The 12,351-nt window shown below is 38.2% G+C and overlaps 1 protein-coding gene across 4 annotated transcripts in view; it reads left to right on the top strand.

Moving 5' to 3' along the window:
* ccdc186 (coiled-coil domain-containing protein 186) overlaps nt 1–12,297 on the top strand; it is a 25,955-nt gene extending 13,658 nt beyond the window's left edge. The window contains exons 13-16 of one of the 4 annotated variants that reach the window (XM_032502257.1): nt 1,079–1,159; nt 1,388–1,616; nt 7,312–7,531; nt 9,613–12,297. In XM_032502257.1, the coding sequence (XP_032358148.1) occupies nt 1,079–1,159; nt 1,388–1,616; nt 7,312–7,531; nt 9,613–9,696 (614 nt within the window). In that variant the 3' untranslated portion in view covers nt 9,697–12,297. Of the gene's footprint in view, nt 1–1,078; nt 1,178–1,387; nt 1,691–3,002; nt 3,240–7,311; nt 7,532–9,612 lie in introns of those variants that run through there. The other 3 variants (XM_032502255.1, XM_032502258.1, XM_032502259.1) reach the window with 3 other exon arrangements.
* The last annotated feature ends 54 nt before the right edge of the window (nt 12,298–12,351 follow it).

The raw sequence follows: 12,351 nt of genomic DNA, 5'->3' as shown, positions 1-12,351 counted from the left end.
CCTGTTCCCCATCATCTAATTTCACTTCACTGTGATATTTATCATTTACTATATAATGTCTCGCCTGAGAGACCGTCTATACTTTGATGTAATATCAGGTCACACATGCAGATTAAGAGGAGAAAGGGCTTAGTGAATAGAAACAATGGAGATGGAAGGGTGCAGATAGGTGCAGTGTATTAGAGCTAATGTTCTTCTAATGCTTGGATTATACTTTATAGAGTGAGCCAGCTTCCTCTTCTTGGGTCTCTGGGAAAACACTGTGATCTAAAAGTCCAGCCCTATATTATCTTGTAAACGCAAGCTTTTTACTTTTGGGACAGAAGGACATTTTTTACAAGTAGGGTTTGTGGTTATTCTCCATTGTTGTAGTTTGAGTTTCTGACTGCAGCACAGTACTTTAGGCCTTTTGTTATGCATGGAAGGGTTGCTGAGCGTGCACTCTTCTTCAAAAGCAGCCTGCATCACCTTTTTATTCAGGTGGACACCTTCACAGAGGAAAACTCAAGCAAAAATGCTTAGCTTTAACATTTTAATTTTACCTGTTTTGTGGGCTTCTGCCTCTAATAATTTCTAAGATTTTATACTCTGCTGATTGTTGCACAGCATTAGTATGTTGTTCAAGTCACAGTACTGTTTCTTTGCTCACACAAAGCTAGTGTAGAAATGATTAGTTGAGGAAAGTTGATCAACAGAAAATAAGTCTTCTGATTCGGACACTTTTATAATCAAGTTATTTGTAAAGAGAAAGTGCCAAATACCTCCTCATTACAGCCTGTTAAATTTAAATATTTGCTCACTTGATTTTATTTATATGATTGAACTGAATACATTTTGACTGGTGTTCAGACAAGCACTGAGCCTTTTTTGACACCATTTTGGGATGTCCTAAATGGAAGTATGAAACTAGTCTCAAGCGCACAGCGCAAAATGTTTATAAAGAATTTGCTTACTGAAATATTCAGTTTGCAATACCAACAAAAAAAATTTCAAAGCATGTATCATAACTTTGAAATTGTGTCTATTCCACGGGTTTATCTCTCTGTTTGACAGTTCAATACTTTCTCTTCTTCTACAGCTCGTAAGAGACTGGAGCAGGTTGAGAATGGAGGCTGCGAACGGGATGCCAGCAGTATGGGCAGTCGCTCAAGTTCCTCAGGTACTGCTCCTGGATTTGGTTAGTATTTAACACATATGGAAGTAATATCATAAAAGATTTTTGTTTTTCTGATATTTGTCCTGTTAAGTTGTTTTTTCTCCCTCTGGTGGTATAAATGTCCCTCCAAAAAAGGCAATAATAGCTCACAGCTAGCGGATACATGACCAAAGTCGCAACAACAAAAAATGTTTTTTTCTAAGTTCATCTCAAGCTCCTCTATTTCCCCAGGTTCCTTGAATGCACGCCATGGTGGGAGCAGTGGTGTTGAAGAGCGGTCACCAGAGAGCCAGTCAGGTCCTTCAGTAGTGGCCGTTGACAGCTTCCCAGAGGTCGACAAGACCATGCTTGTGGAGCGCATTGTCCGCCTGCAGAAAGCCCTGGCTCGCAAGCAGGAAAAAATTGAATTCATGGAAGATCACATTAAGCAACTGGTGGAGGAGATCCGCAAAAAGACCAAGTGAGTTGCATGGACCGAATCACAGTGATTAGAGAAAGAGAGATGGCGAGAACATCCTGCATTGTATATTGCAGTAAAAAAAACGTTTTACTGCAATATTCAATGCTGAATTCTTTGTGGAAGTAGTTTGACCAAGTGCCAGGTGTTGAGATTTTACTAGTGTTGTGGATGGTTTATTGTGCTCAAACAATACTGATGGATGAATAAAGTTATAAAAGTTAGTGTTTCAGACCCTACTGCAGTTTTAATGTAAACGTAGTGCGACACTGTGACTTGTTTAAGAAATACAAAAACTAGCAGCCCTTAAATTATACAAGAGGAGTCAGATAAATACAAAACGTTGCTCTCTAAAGAGAATAGAATGCTCCAAGGAAGATTCTGAATGCTCCACCACCACCACTCATTGATTACTCTTACTTTGAATCATCCTGTGGAAACTACGGCCACAATTTGTGTGACCTGCCTTAAAGAGAAGTAGCTTTTTCTCATGTGATACCGTCAATGGTCACTCATTTTCACTTAGTTAGACATGTTGAAAACATTTGGTTTTAGTATTGTAGATAGATACTGAGCAATAAGTAACACATATTGTCTTTACATTTGGACCAAATGTTTCACCATACGTCACTCCCTGGTGTACTGCTGCTTCACCTCACCTCCACAAGACATCATATGCTTACACACACAGTTTATGGTCCCCTACCTCCATCTGCACCTTTCTTTCTCATCTTTAGATCCTAACTCATGCTCCACACTTCTGAATCGTAACAAACTTCACTCAAAGCTATTTATAGTCGAGCCGATTAAGGGGGGTAGAATGCGTCAGTATGGATCCCTAATGATGTTTCATGGCCATCACCTATACTGAAGAGACAGTGTGAAGGACGTTAGAGCTATCTTAAGCACATAACTTCTTTATGTATAGGTTAGTCCTTGAAAATGGACCAATGTCGGGATAAAATGGGGTTTGCATATGAGATTTTCACATCACAGAATCTCAGAGGTAGAACTAAACTGACTTAAGATATGGAAAGATTTTTATTTACTGAGTAGAATAAGTGAAATCTTTTTAGTATAGATCACTCCAAACAATCATTAAGGTTCTGCATCACGCTGGGTCTTTTTGCCATATCAGAGGAATTCAACCTTCCCTACTTAATTCTACTTGTATAATCTAATTTCTCATTTGTTTCTCAGCTGTACACTTGTATTGAATCCATTAGCCTCAACCTACATTCTGGATTTAAAATTGAGGATGAATCCCAAGGTTGCCAGGCTAAATTTAGCGCTGCCAAGTCTTTGCTAAGCAGAGGGAGGGAGGTGTTGGACAACTTAGAATGTGGATGTGAGTTTGTCCTTTTTCCCTTTCTGTCCCTATTCTTCCAGGACAGCCTGGTGAACACTGATGAGCTAACTGTAAGACTGAAGCAGGTGATCAATAAAGATACAAGAGATGTGGAGGCAGAAACGTAGTGGCTCTCTAACAAAGGACAGTTTAAGAAAGATTGAATGTTTTATTTACGTTTCCACATCCATACCACTCTGTTGTTTGATCCAAACAGTGTTTTTGCATTGTTAACCTCATTTACAATTAACGATTGTAACTAGGGCTGCACAATATACCTTTTTGTTTTATTTATTTTTGTATTATTATTATTTTTTTTATATTTCATCGCAATGTTAGCTGTGCAATAAACGCATCGCGAAAGACTGCCATATTGCACTTGAATATACTAACAACATATTAAATTACATTCTTTAGCCACTATTTTGTCTGTTACACACTATCAATCAGCCAGAGCCCTCCTCTGACTGTTTAGAATCAGCACGGATACGAGTGAGGTTTATTAGACCAGTGTGACAAGATGTGTGCAGACGCAAGTGCGAATGCCAGAGAGGAACTGGGGGACTGGCAATATTTTGGTCACAGGAAAGATGACATGGCACAAGCACATGTACTTTGCAAGTGTTGAGTCAAAAAACTGAGTGCACTACATACTAATGTATGTTTGTTTATTTATCAAAAGTGATGTTGTTATTCTGATACTCAACAATGTAATCACATAAATTCCCTTATGTCGTACAGTCCTAATTGTAGCCATTTTCTCGTGTACCCACTATTTTACAAAGAGTTTCAAAGTGGGGGGAGCTATTTCAGGTACCCCTGGTGCAGGAAGTAAAAGTTCCATGGTACATTTTGGTAAGAAACGTCTAATCATAGAGCATAAAACTGTTGCATGCAGCGCCTGCCGTAAGCAAAACCTAAAGTCTACGCAGTTGAGAAAACTGATTCTACAGTCTGCAGCTTTAATCAATTCTGGGTCTACTTTTGGAAGAATTCGGCAACTATGGCGACATGTTTTGTTCCTAGCTGCAACCACAGTGTCATATTGTTTTGAATTTGCTGAAGCTTTGATCTGCGCCTCTGGCATCAACAGTGGCTGAGGCTCATGGGTATTACAGTATTTAGAGCAGTTTTCCATGCCAAACTGATGGAAAAAAACATGATGTTGAAATAATTAAAACTGGTGGCCACAAGATAAACCCATTATGGGTGAAATACTCAAACTGTGTATCTCTATTGCTACATGATTATTTTAAGATTTTTATTTTCACCTATCATGTAGCTTTTCATTGTGTTTTCCGAGTGGCATATTCATGTGCTGCAAGAAGTCAAACGCGGGTCATTGGTTGCAACGTTCATATAGTAAGTATATGTGATTTGTAGTAAATGAGAAAAAAAAAAAGCAGAAACAGCCGTGTCATCCTTCAAGTGCAATGATGTATGTCCTTCAGTACCCACACCTGGTTATTAGGACCATTAAGTCTAAATGGGCTATTCATGTGACTTGAATTAAAATTATGCTAATCTAAACCAAATGAGCACAAAGCAGAAGGAGGCCTTCTGTTCAGAAGATGTAGATGACTGTTTCATTAAAGAGCATCCGTTTTGCTTTGTTGTAATCAAAGCTAACCAATACAAGCTCCGTAGTAGGCTATTATGGAGCCACACCTGCTGAATGTGTTAGATTATAGTGGATCCTTTCAAGGTTGTCTGGGAGTTCTGTCCCCACTGCCAGTAAGACTTAAATTTTCTTGATGCTTTGGAATTTTGGTTGATATGCAAGCCAGTAACGGATTTTGTATTTTTATTTTTTTGTGTGTATAATATACACACAGCTACACGTTTAGATTCGATCATTTATCGAGCATGTACATGTTGCAACAAAAAGCTTCTAAATATGAAACTGATCATTTCCATTTTGAAATTCATGGTTTTTGCCTGCATAGTTTTGAATATCATGAAGATAAACCATACAAACATCCATAAGCATATTGTTCTTTCTCTGCATCTTTGCTTTTTGTCTTGACATTTTTTGGGAACAAGGTTTAGTCACCAAGATCTAGGCTTTTTAATGTGGGCTAACTGGACCCAGAATTGCCACCTTCACTTCATGCGTGCTTGACGTGCCGCCCTCATTACTTCCACTCTCTCAACTGGGGGGAAAAAAAAGAACCTTTAACTCACAAATTCAAAAAGAAGTCTTGCTTACATCCCTGCCCCCCGCTGAACTGTGCATGCTATTCAGCGCACCATTTGTCACTTTTTTTGTTTTTACTAACACTGTCGTGTGTGTGTGTGTGTGTGTGTGTGTGTGTGTGTGTGTGTGTGTGTGTGGTGTGTGTGATTTATTATAGTGGCTTTTTTTTTGGTAGTGTTAAATAGCTATTTCAATTGTATTGACCATAGACGTATTAGTTTTGTCAGTGTGTATTGCATACACTGTAACATACAGTGTTAGGTTTATGGAGTGCATCGAATTTGGTTGACTTCTGTGAGATTTAATACAAAGACAGAAAATACATTCATTATATAATAAAAGATGGATTAGTTGATGTGTTGATTTTCTCACAGAGTGAAAGACTCAATAAGTACCAGTATGAGTTTTATCCCCTCTTCTTCGGAGTAGATTTATGATTTACTTATTTATAAATGTAATTCTCTTCATTTTGTCAAATGTTGATAAATTTACCGCATCAGAATTCAGATTTCATCTTGGCATTGGACACCATTATTAATGCATGGAATGTCCTAAATGTCTTAACCAGAAATCCCTGGCATGTTTTCAACCTTTCCAAGAGTTCTTTCACAACATATTCATTTGAATAAAACAGGAGTAGTTAAACATCAGGCTTTTTTTTTTTTTTTTTTGTGTGTTACCGATTCCAAACATATGACTTTACCATGTAAAATCGCGCTGCTTAACATTTTAAGACACTAGGCTAGATCCATTAAGTTATTGACTTGTTAGACCTTAATATAGTGTATCTTTACTTATCCTTTAGATTCGCCACACATGAAGAATTAAGGCTATCGCAGCATTAAAGGGAATAAATTTAAGGACGTAGTACGTGTACTTCTCATTTTCATATTTGTGGTATTTATGGTTATAATTCCTGTGTTTTATTTTTTGAGAGCTAGATAATGATCAGTAGCTGTAATCCACACTCCAGTTATGGAGTGGTGATTGGATCTTGAGAATCCTCTACTGAGCTTTCAACTCTACAACTCAGTAAAAATTAGCATCTCTCTACAGAGACTGAGTGAAAAGCTTACTGCAGAATTTCTCTTACCGTCACAAACGTTCCTTTGCTAATCTTGCAGTTACCTACCTTCAAAAAGTCACTCTCCGACACACACTGAATTTGAACAAAACAATACCAGTATGGGGCTAAATATTGTAGAAGTTTCAAGTCAGTGCTTAAGGTATATAGCTGGGTTAAGAGCAGGTTTAGAATATTGATTACTAACCTTTTCTGTAGGGTATTACCCAACCCTCTCCATCTGCCCGCACTTCTAAGTCTTAAGAGAAAATTAAGAATACTATTGCAATTGCAAAAGCTTTGCAGTTCTGGCCTTGCACGTGTTTCTTTTATCTTTGATGGAGTCTAGCCTGAGCATCCTCTTTCTCATGGCCGTAAACCTGCACAGAAGACATTTTATGAATGTGCTTCATACACTAATTTCCTTAGCAATCTTCATCTTGAATATTGCTTTGTATTATCTTCTCTTCTCTTTGGTGGCATAGGAAAAAAGATAATGATGTAGGACGCAGTAATGAATTTCATTTACAATGGCAGCTCTCTGTTGTTCTCTTAATAGAAACACACTTGCTTGTCAGTGTTCTTTGTGCTGTACTGGGGAAATTGGACAACAGGAAGTTTAGAGCTGTTAAGCTAATGAATTCTCCTCTCCCCCTTTCTCTGACACAAACATAACTTGACCGCGACACACTATTATTATTATTGAGATGAAAATGTATTATGAACATAAGGATTTGTCTCACTTTTACACAGAAATGTAGGTAATAAATTGAATCCTGGCAGCCTATTTTAATGTTGTCCTCCTGACTGGCACAATAATAATCTTTTGAAACTATGACTGAATGTATCACTAACCCGTGCACAAAAGAATAACAAGCCATCCCACTGGAATTACTATTCCAGAAACGTCCACTGCTTTTGCTGCTGGAAATGGTTTTATTGCTCTGTAGGTGCTCCATGCTCTCACCTTTTTTAAATCCCAGTTTTCTTTGCTTAACAGTCTGCAGCCGATGCCACGCATTCACTTCGTTCCCCCTCCTTTTGAAGCTCACTGTTTGACTCATCTCCTCTCCTCCCTTCCTCCCCACAGAATTATCCAGAGCTATGTGCTAAGAGAGGAGTCAGGGGCCTTCTCATCAGAGGCGTCGGACATTAACAAGGCCAACCTAAGCCGGCGGGGAGGCATCATGGCTTCGCTTTACACCTCCCACCCGGCGGACAGCGGGCTGACCCTGGACCTGTCGCTGGAGATCAACAGGAAGCTGCAGGCCGTGTTGGAGGACACACTGCTGAAGAACATTACTCTGAAGGTAAGTTCTCCCCCAGAAAGCATTATCCTCCATTTTGCTATAAATGTAACAACAACAAAAATGATTGCATGCAGTTTCCTTGAAAGCCACTCAGTTGGCAGTGATGGATTAATTAAGTTTAGATGACCTGAGTGGATAAATTATTGGCTGTGTCAGTGTCATGCTCCACCTTTGGAGCCACACAGCCGGATGTAACTTAGTCTCGCTTTACCAGAATATTCACACGCTGCGGAGTGGAGGAGGGTATGGTTACTCCTAACAGCATTCAGTGATGGGAGAAAAACCTGCTCTGGTTTATTGGCATTTCTTTAAACCAATCAAAAGAGAGAGAACTTGTATTGAACAGATAGTCTAGCTAGCTGTCTCAATTTACCATGCATATAGAGATCTGGGGAGCAGTCAACCATAGTCCTCATGAATCCACTAAAGTTTAAAATTCCAACTAAAAAGAAAGTTGAAATTGGCAAAAAGTGGAACTTTGTGAATATAGACTAGATGTGACTTGACTATCAATGTGTGAAGTTCATATCAGGTTGCAAATTCACAGTTTTGGTTTGGTTACACACAGATTAGAAACACAATACAACAATATTTCTTTATTTATTCAAATGGCTCTCATTAGAGCATTTATTTGTTAGCAGTGCAGTTGATTTGCTCTTATTCCCCAGATTTCATGTTCATGTGTTCATATTTGTAAAAGTGTATTCTGCTATTTTAAAGTGTTCCTAAATACTTTCTACCTCTCCGTATCTTAATCAAGAACTTCCATCAATCTCTTTTTGCCCAATGGTGCCTTAATTCTATAGGGGATTTTTTTTATGCATTAATCTGAAATAAAGTGATAATTTAAAGTGTTTTCTCACATCCTCTAAAGCCATATTTCCATCAACCACTTTCTGTTTAGTAAATTTTTTAAAACCGTACGTAACCCATACGGGCATGTAATAAATCACTATTGTGCAGCAAACACAGCATGTTTTTGAAAGGCAGACTGTTCATTCATAATCAAAACATTGACAGTAACAGGCACAGTAACATTAATCAACGTGGAAATTTGGATGCAATATTGTTCCAGAGCACTCCCAGATATGTACCTTGAGCTTTAATTGGGCAGAAAGTGCATAAAGGGAATGTCCGGCTTGCTTTTGCTTTTTGTCCAGTGAGGTTGTCTGACAATTGGGTCATATCTCCCAAACTTTTCAAGTCAGCCACAACATGGATCAAATTGTCTGTATGTGACTTTTTGTTTTATTTGACAGGCTGATGGTCCTTGTTTTTGTGGTCTAATCTGGAACTTACATCATTGATGCTTATGCTAAGGAAGGAAACTGTGCCCCACAATAACTGCTTTCTGGTTCATGTCCTGAAATAGTTGATTTTAGGCCTATATTCATAATATTCATCCTCATTCAGCCCTTGTGTATATGAGCTTTTTGCTGCTTCTGCATGTAAAGCTCTTTTAATAATTGAATTGAATTAGGCTTTCAACTGAACCAATTTTCCAATTCTGAAGTGACAATGTGGCCAGATGATGTACCCATAAGGAAATGTAGTGCCAGGACAGTGGCACCCTGTTAGAACTAGTTTCCACTAAAACGCTCCAAAGAGCGAGGGAGTGCTGAGTGAAATTTCTATGTGGATTCATCACTACAAGCAACCCTTTTCACATTACACAGTCATTTGATCCTTTTAAAATCTTAGTGATTAGTGCACCTTTAGGTTTGTGCATTTAATAAAGGGAAAATCAGTTTGTGTTGTAATTCTTACTGATTACTTGCTAATCCATTAGATTGCATGTAGATTAGTCATCAGATTAGATGGTGTGTTTACTTCAAAAATAATTAATAATATTAGTGAGTTGCAACCTATTTACCACTATGCCTGTTTGTACAGTCAGTATGCAATACATGTGCTGCAATGTAACGGAATTTAATTTTCACCATTTTTACATACTGGAAAGTGTCAAACGTATCTTGAAATCCACGTCATGTAACTATTATTGCTGATAAAGTACACAGGCTCTCATGTATCAATACTTTTATGTAGCATTTGAATCAAAAAGTCTTCACTCTCTTTAACAGGAGAATCTACAGACTCTGGGGGCCGAGATCGAGAGGCTCATAAAACAACGGCCAGATCCTGAGGATGGAGTGAGGACGAAGTGACAAAACCATGTCACAGGGCAGAGGAAATAAAGGACTAAGAACCACTTGAGGAATCTCCAACCAAATGGTTTTAAAGGAACAGCAAAATTGTAGATGTACACACAGTCCTGATCTCAACATATAAAGGAGCAAAATGAATGTTGTAAGTGCCAGTAGCACCTCAGGCTGCTTTTTGGAAGCACCTCTTGTACTCTTGTCCATTTTGGAGAAGGTGTCTGAACTTACTTGAACTGTCATTATTCCGTCCACTATGTACCACCACCTCCAACACAACAAATCTTCCTCGGGCTAACCTACGTCTCCCCCCTCGGGCCAGTTGCTTCAAGTTGGAAAGTCTGACTGCCTTGGAAACTAATTGACTGAAATGCCATAATTATGAATGTATAGCAAATTCTACCCTAAGAAGTACTCTTAAAAAAAATAACGACAAACACTGATTTGCCAATGAATTCATTTTATAAAAAAATATTTCTCCTCACTGCTCTGCACCGTACAGTAAGTAAACTGATTTGAGATGCTCATTGCCCAGCATGCTCTCTCTGCTGGTCTCCTGATGTCTGTCTGCCAATAAGCCAAATGTATTTTTGAAAAGCTGCTTCTTCAGCTTGACTACACACAGCAATCCGTGAAGCAAAAACAGATCAGCCCTGGCTTGTTCGGGACCTTGTGTGCCACCTGCACATCTTTCATTAAACTTTTGCTCTGCACAGCACTTAAACGGCCAAACTGGTGAAGCAAGGTGCCTCGGATCAGCAGACCCACCCGTCCTAGACACCGGTGCTAGACTGAAGGACGTAGTCGGTCTTTGCAATGTTTCATGCAGCCAACAGCACAGTGCCATTAGATTGGAAGTATCCTCGTGTTAAGCTGTGTAAAACTGAAGAAAGTATATGTTACGGTTAAAATGTAGAGCTGGTCTTGAGTTTGCCCATTTTTTGAATGTAATTCATTTTTTTTCTTTTTGAATCCATTTTTATTATGCCTTTTCACCTAAAGCTTTCTTTTAGAATTTGTGTTCTTTGCTTTTAATTTAAAAAAAAAAAAATGAATACCTTAAATTGTTGCCTCTCCTTCACTAATCTTTCTGTTTACCAACGGGAAACCACTTCTCTTAATCAGAAACAAGCATCTAAAGCTGTTTGTTTCAGCTTCCCTAAAAGTGGATTGTAATCATCATTAGCATGCCACATTCCAAACAGTGGACACAGAAATGCTAACAGCTTGTAGAGATGTTTGTTGCACCCTGTGCACAATATGATCTGGTAAGGGGGGGGGGGAGAGACAAAAATGTTAAGGTTTTCCCATCAAGCTTCTTTCATTTTATTTTATTTTTTGACACAGAGTCCATTGAAGTAAATAAGTGTAGAAGAATCAGAGGGACGGAAGATCTGTAGCTTAGGAAAGCCAATGGAACCTATATATCCAGGGACAGTGCAATGGTGTTCCTGTCATTGATTTTTTTTTTTTTTTCTGAATGTGTTTGTGTACAAGCATACTGTTTTTATGCATGTGAATGTGTAACATGCAACTGTGCTGGTGTTTGAATATTTCAAAGTGTCAAACGCGTGTGCGCATGGCAGCATGTGTGCCTTTTTAACCTCTCAAAGCTTTTGTGTTTACACCTTGTGTAGATGCTTCAGCGTCTGAGCTTATAGGCTTTCACCAGATTAACCATGAAGTTTGTTACACCCAGAGGCGTAAACTCGATTTGCATTTAAACCAGCTAGTCTCTCTCTCTCTGTCCTTCTTTCTCTCTTTCTCCAGCTTCTTTCTCAAACACTCTCTAAAAGGTAATAGAGCAGGCAACTGGCTAATTCAACATTTACTACATTTTCTTTGGTCTTTATTTGATTTCAGAAGCTGTCATAAAACATAAGCCTTCATCTTTAATGCCATAATCAGAAATAGACTTTTGTGTGTTATGGATGGTTATGGCTTGACATCCTTCCCGTAAAGACAGAACACAGATAATACATCTTAATTCTCCATGATATTGAAACTTAACCTTTTTAAGCTGCAAAAGGTTTAGTCCGGTTGCATTTTTATCGCTTTACATTTAGGTTTTTGTTTTGGGATGTTTCATACGTCTTTAAGAATGCAAAAATCAGCTGCTTGCTGCTGAATAGGTGGAAATCATTACCGTTGGTTTTGTTTTGCAGTTTCTGGGACAGAAGTCCAATACAACCTATGCAAAACGCCCGCATGGGACTTCCTAATTAATTACCCATAATTCTCAAATGTATGATTCAAGATTTCACACATTCCCACAGCCTTGAAACGAACGAAGCCATGCTGCAGCGTTGTGTGAATGACTGAATAATGATTCACTATATAGATCTAAAGAAATAGTGTTGAGTATGTGTGTGTCAAAATGTGACATTAAATAAGAAGTTTGTCATTTTTCTGTTTTTCTTCTCGCTGTACAATGATGCCCCCTGCTCTTGTTTTGTTAAATATTCAAACTGTGATTATATAATATATTTGTAAATATGTCATTCTGTAAAATTACAATATGTTTTTAAAAATTATGTTTCTGGATTATGTTTGTATATACGGTGTTTCCAGGGAATAAAAGGAGATTAGTCCCTTCTCTTGAATGTCCCGCATTGTCTCATATCATGCTTTTTCTTTTTTTTCCTTTTTTTTTTTTTTTTT

Source organism: Etheostoma spectabile, chromosome 21 (genome assembly GCF_008692095.1).
Source record: "Etheostoma spectabile isolate EspeVRDwgs_2016 chromosome 21, UIUC_Espe_1.0, whole genome shotgun sequence".
In the NCBI taxonomy this organism is placed as follows: domain Eukaryota; kingdom Metazoa; phylum Chordata; class Actinopteri; order Perciformes; family Percidae; genus Etheostoma; species Etheostoma spectabile.
Note: the sequence above shows the minus strand (reverse complement) of the source record. Positions and strands in the feature narration are given on the sequence as shown.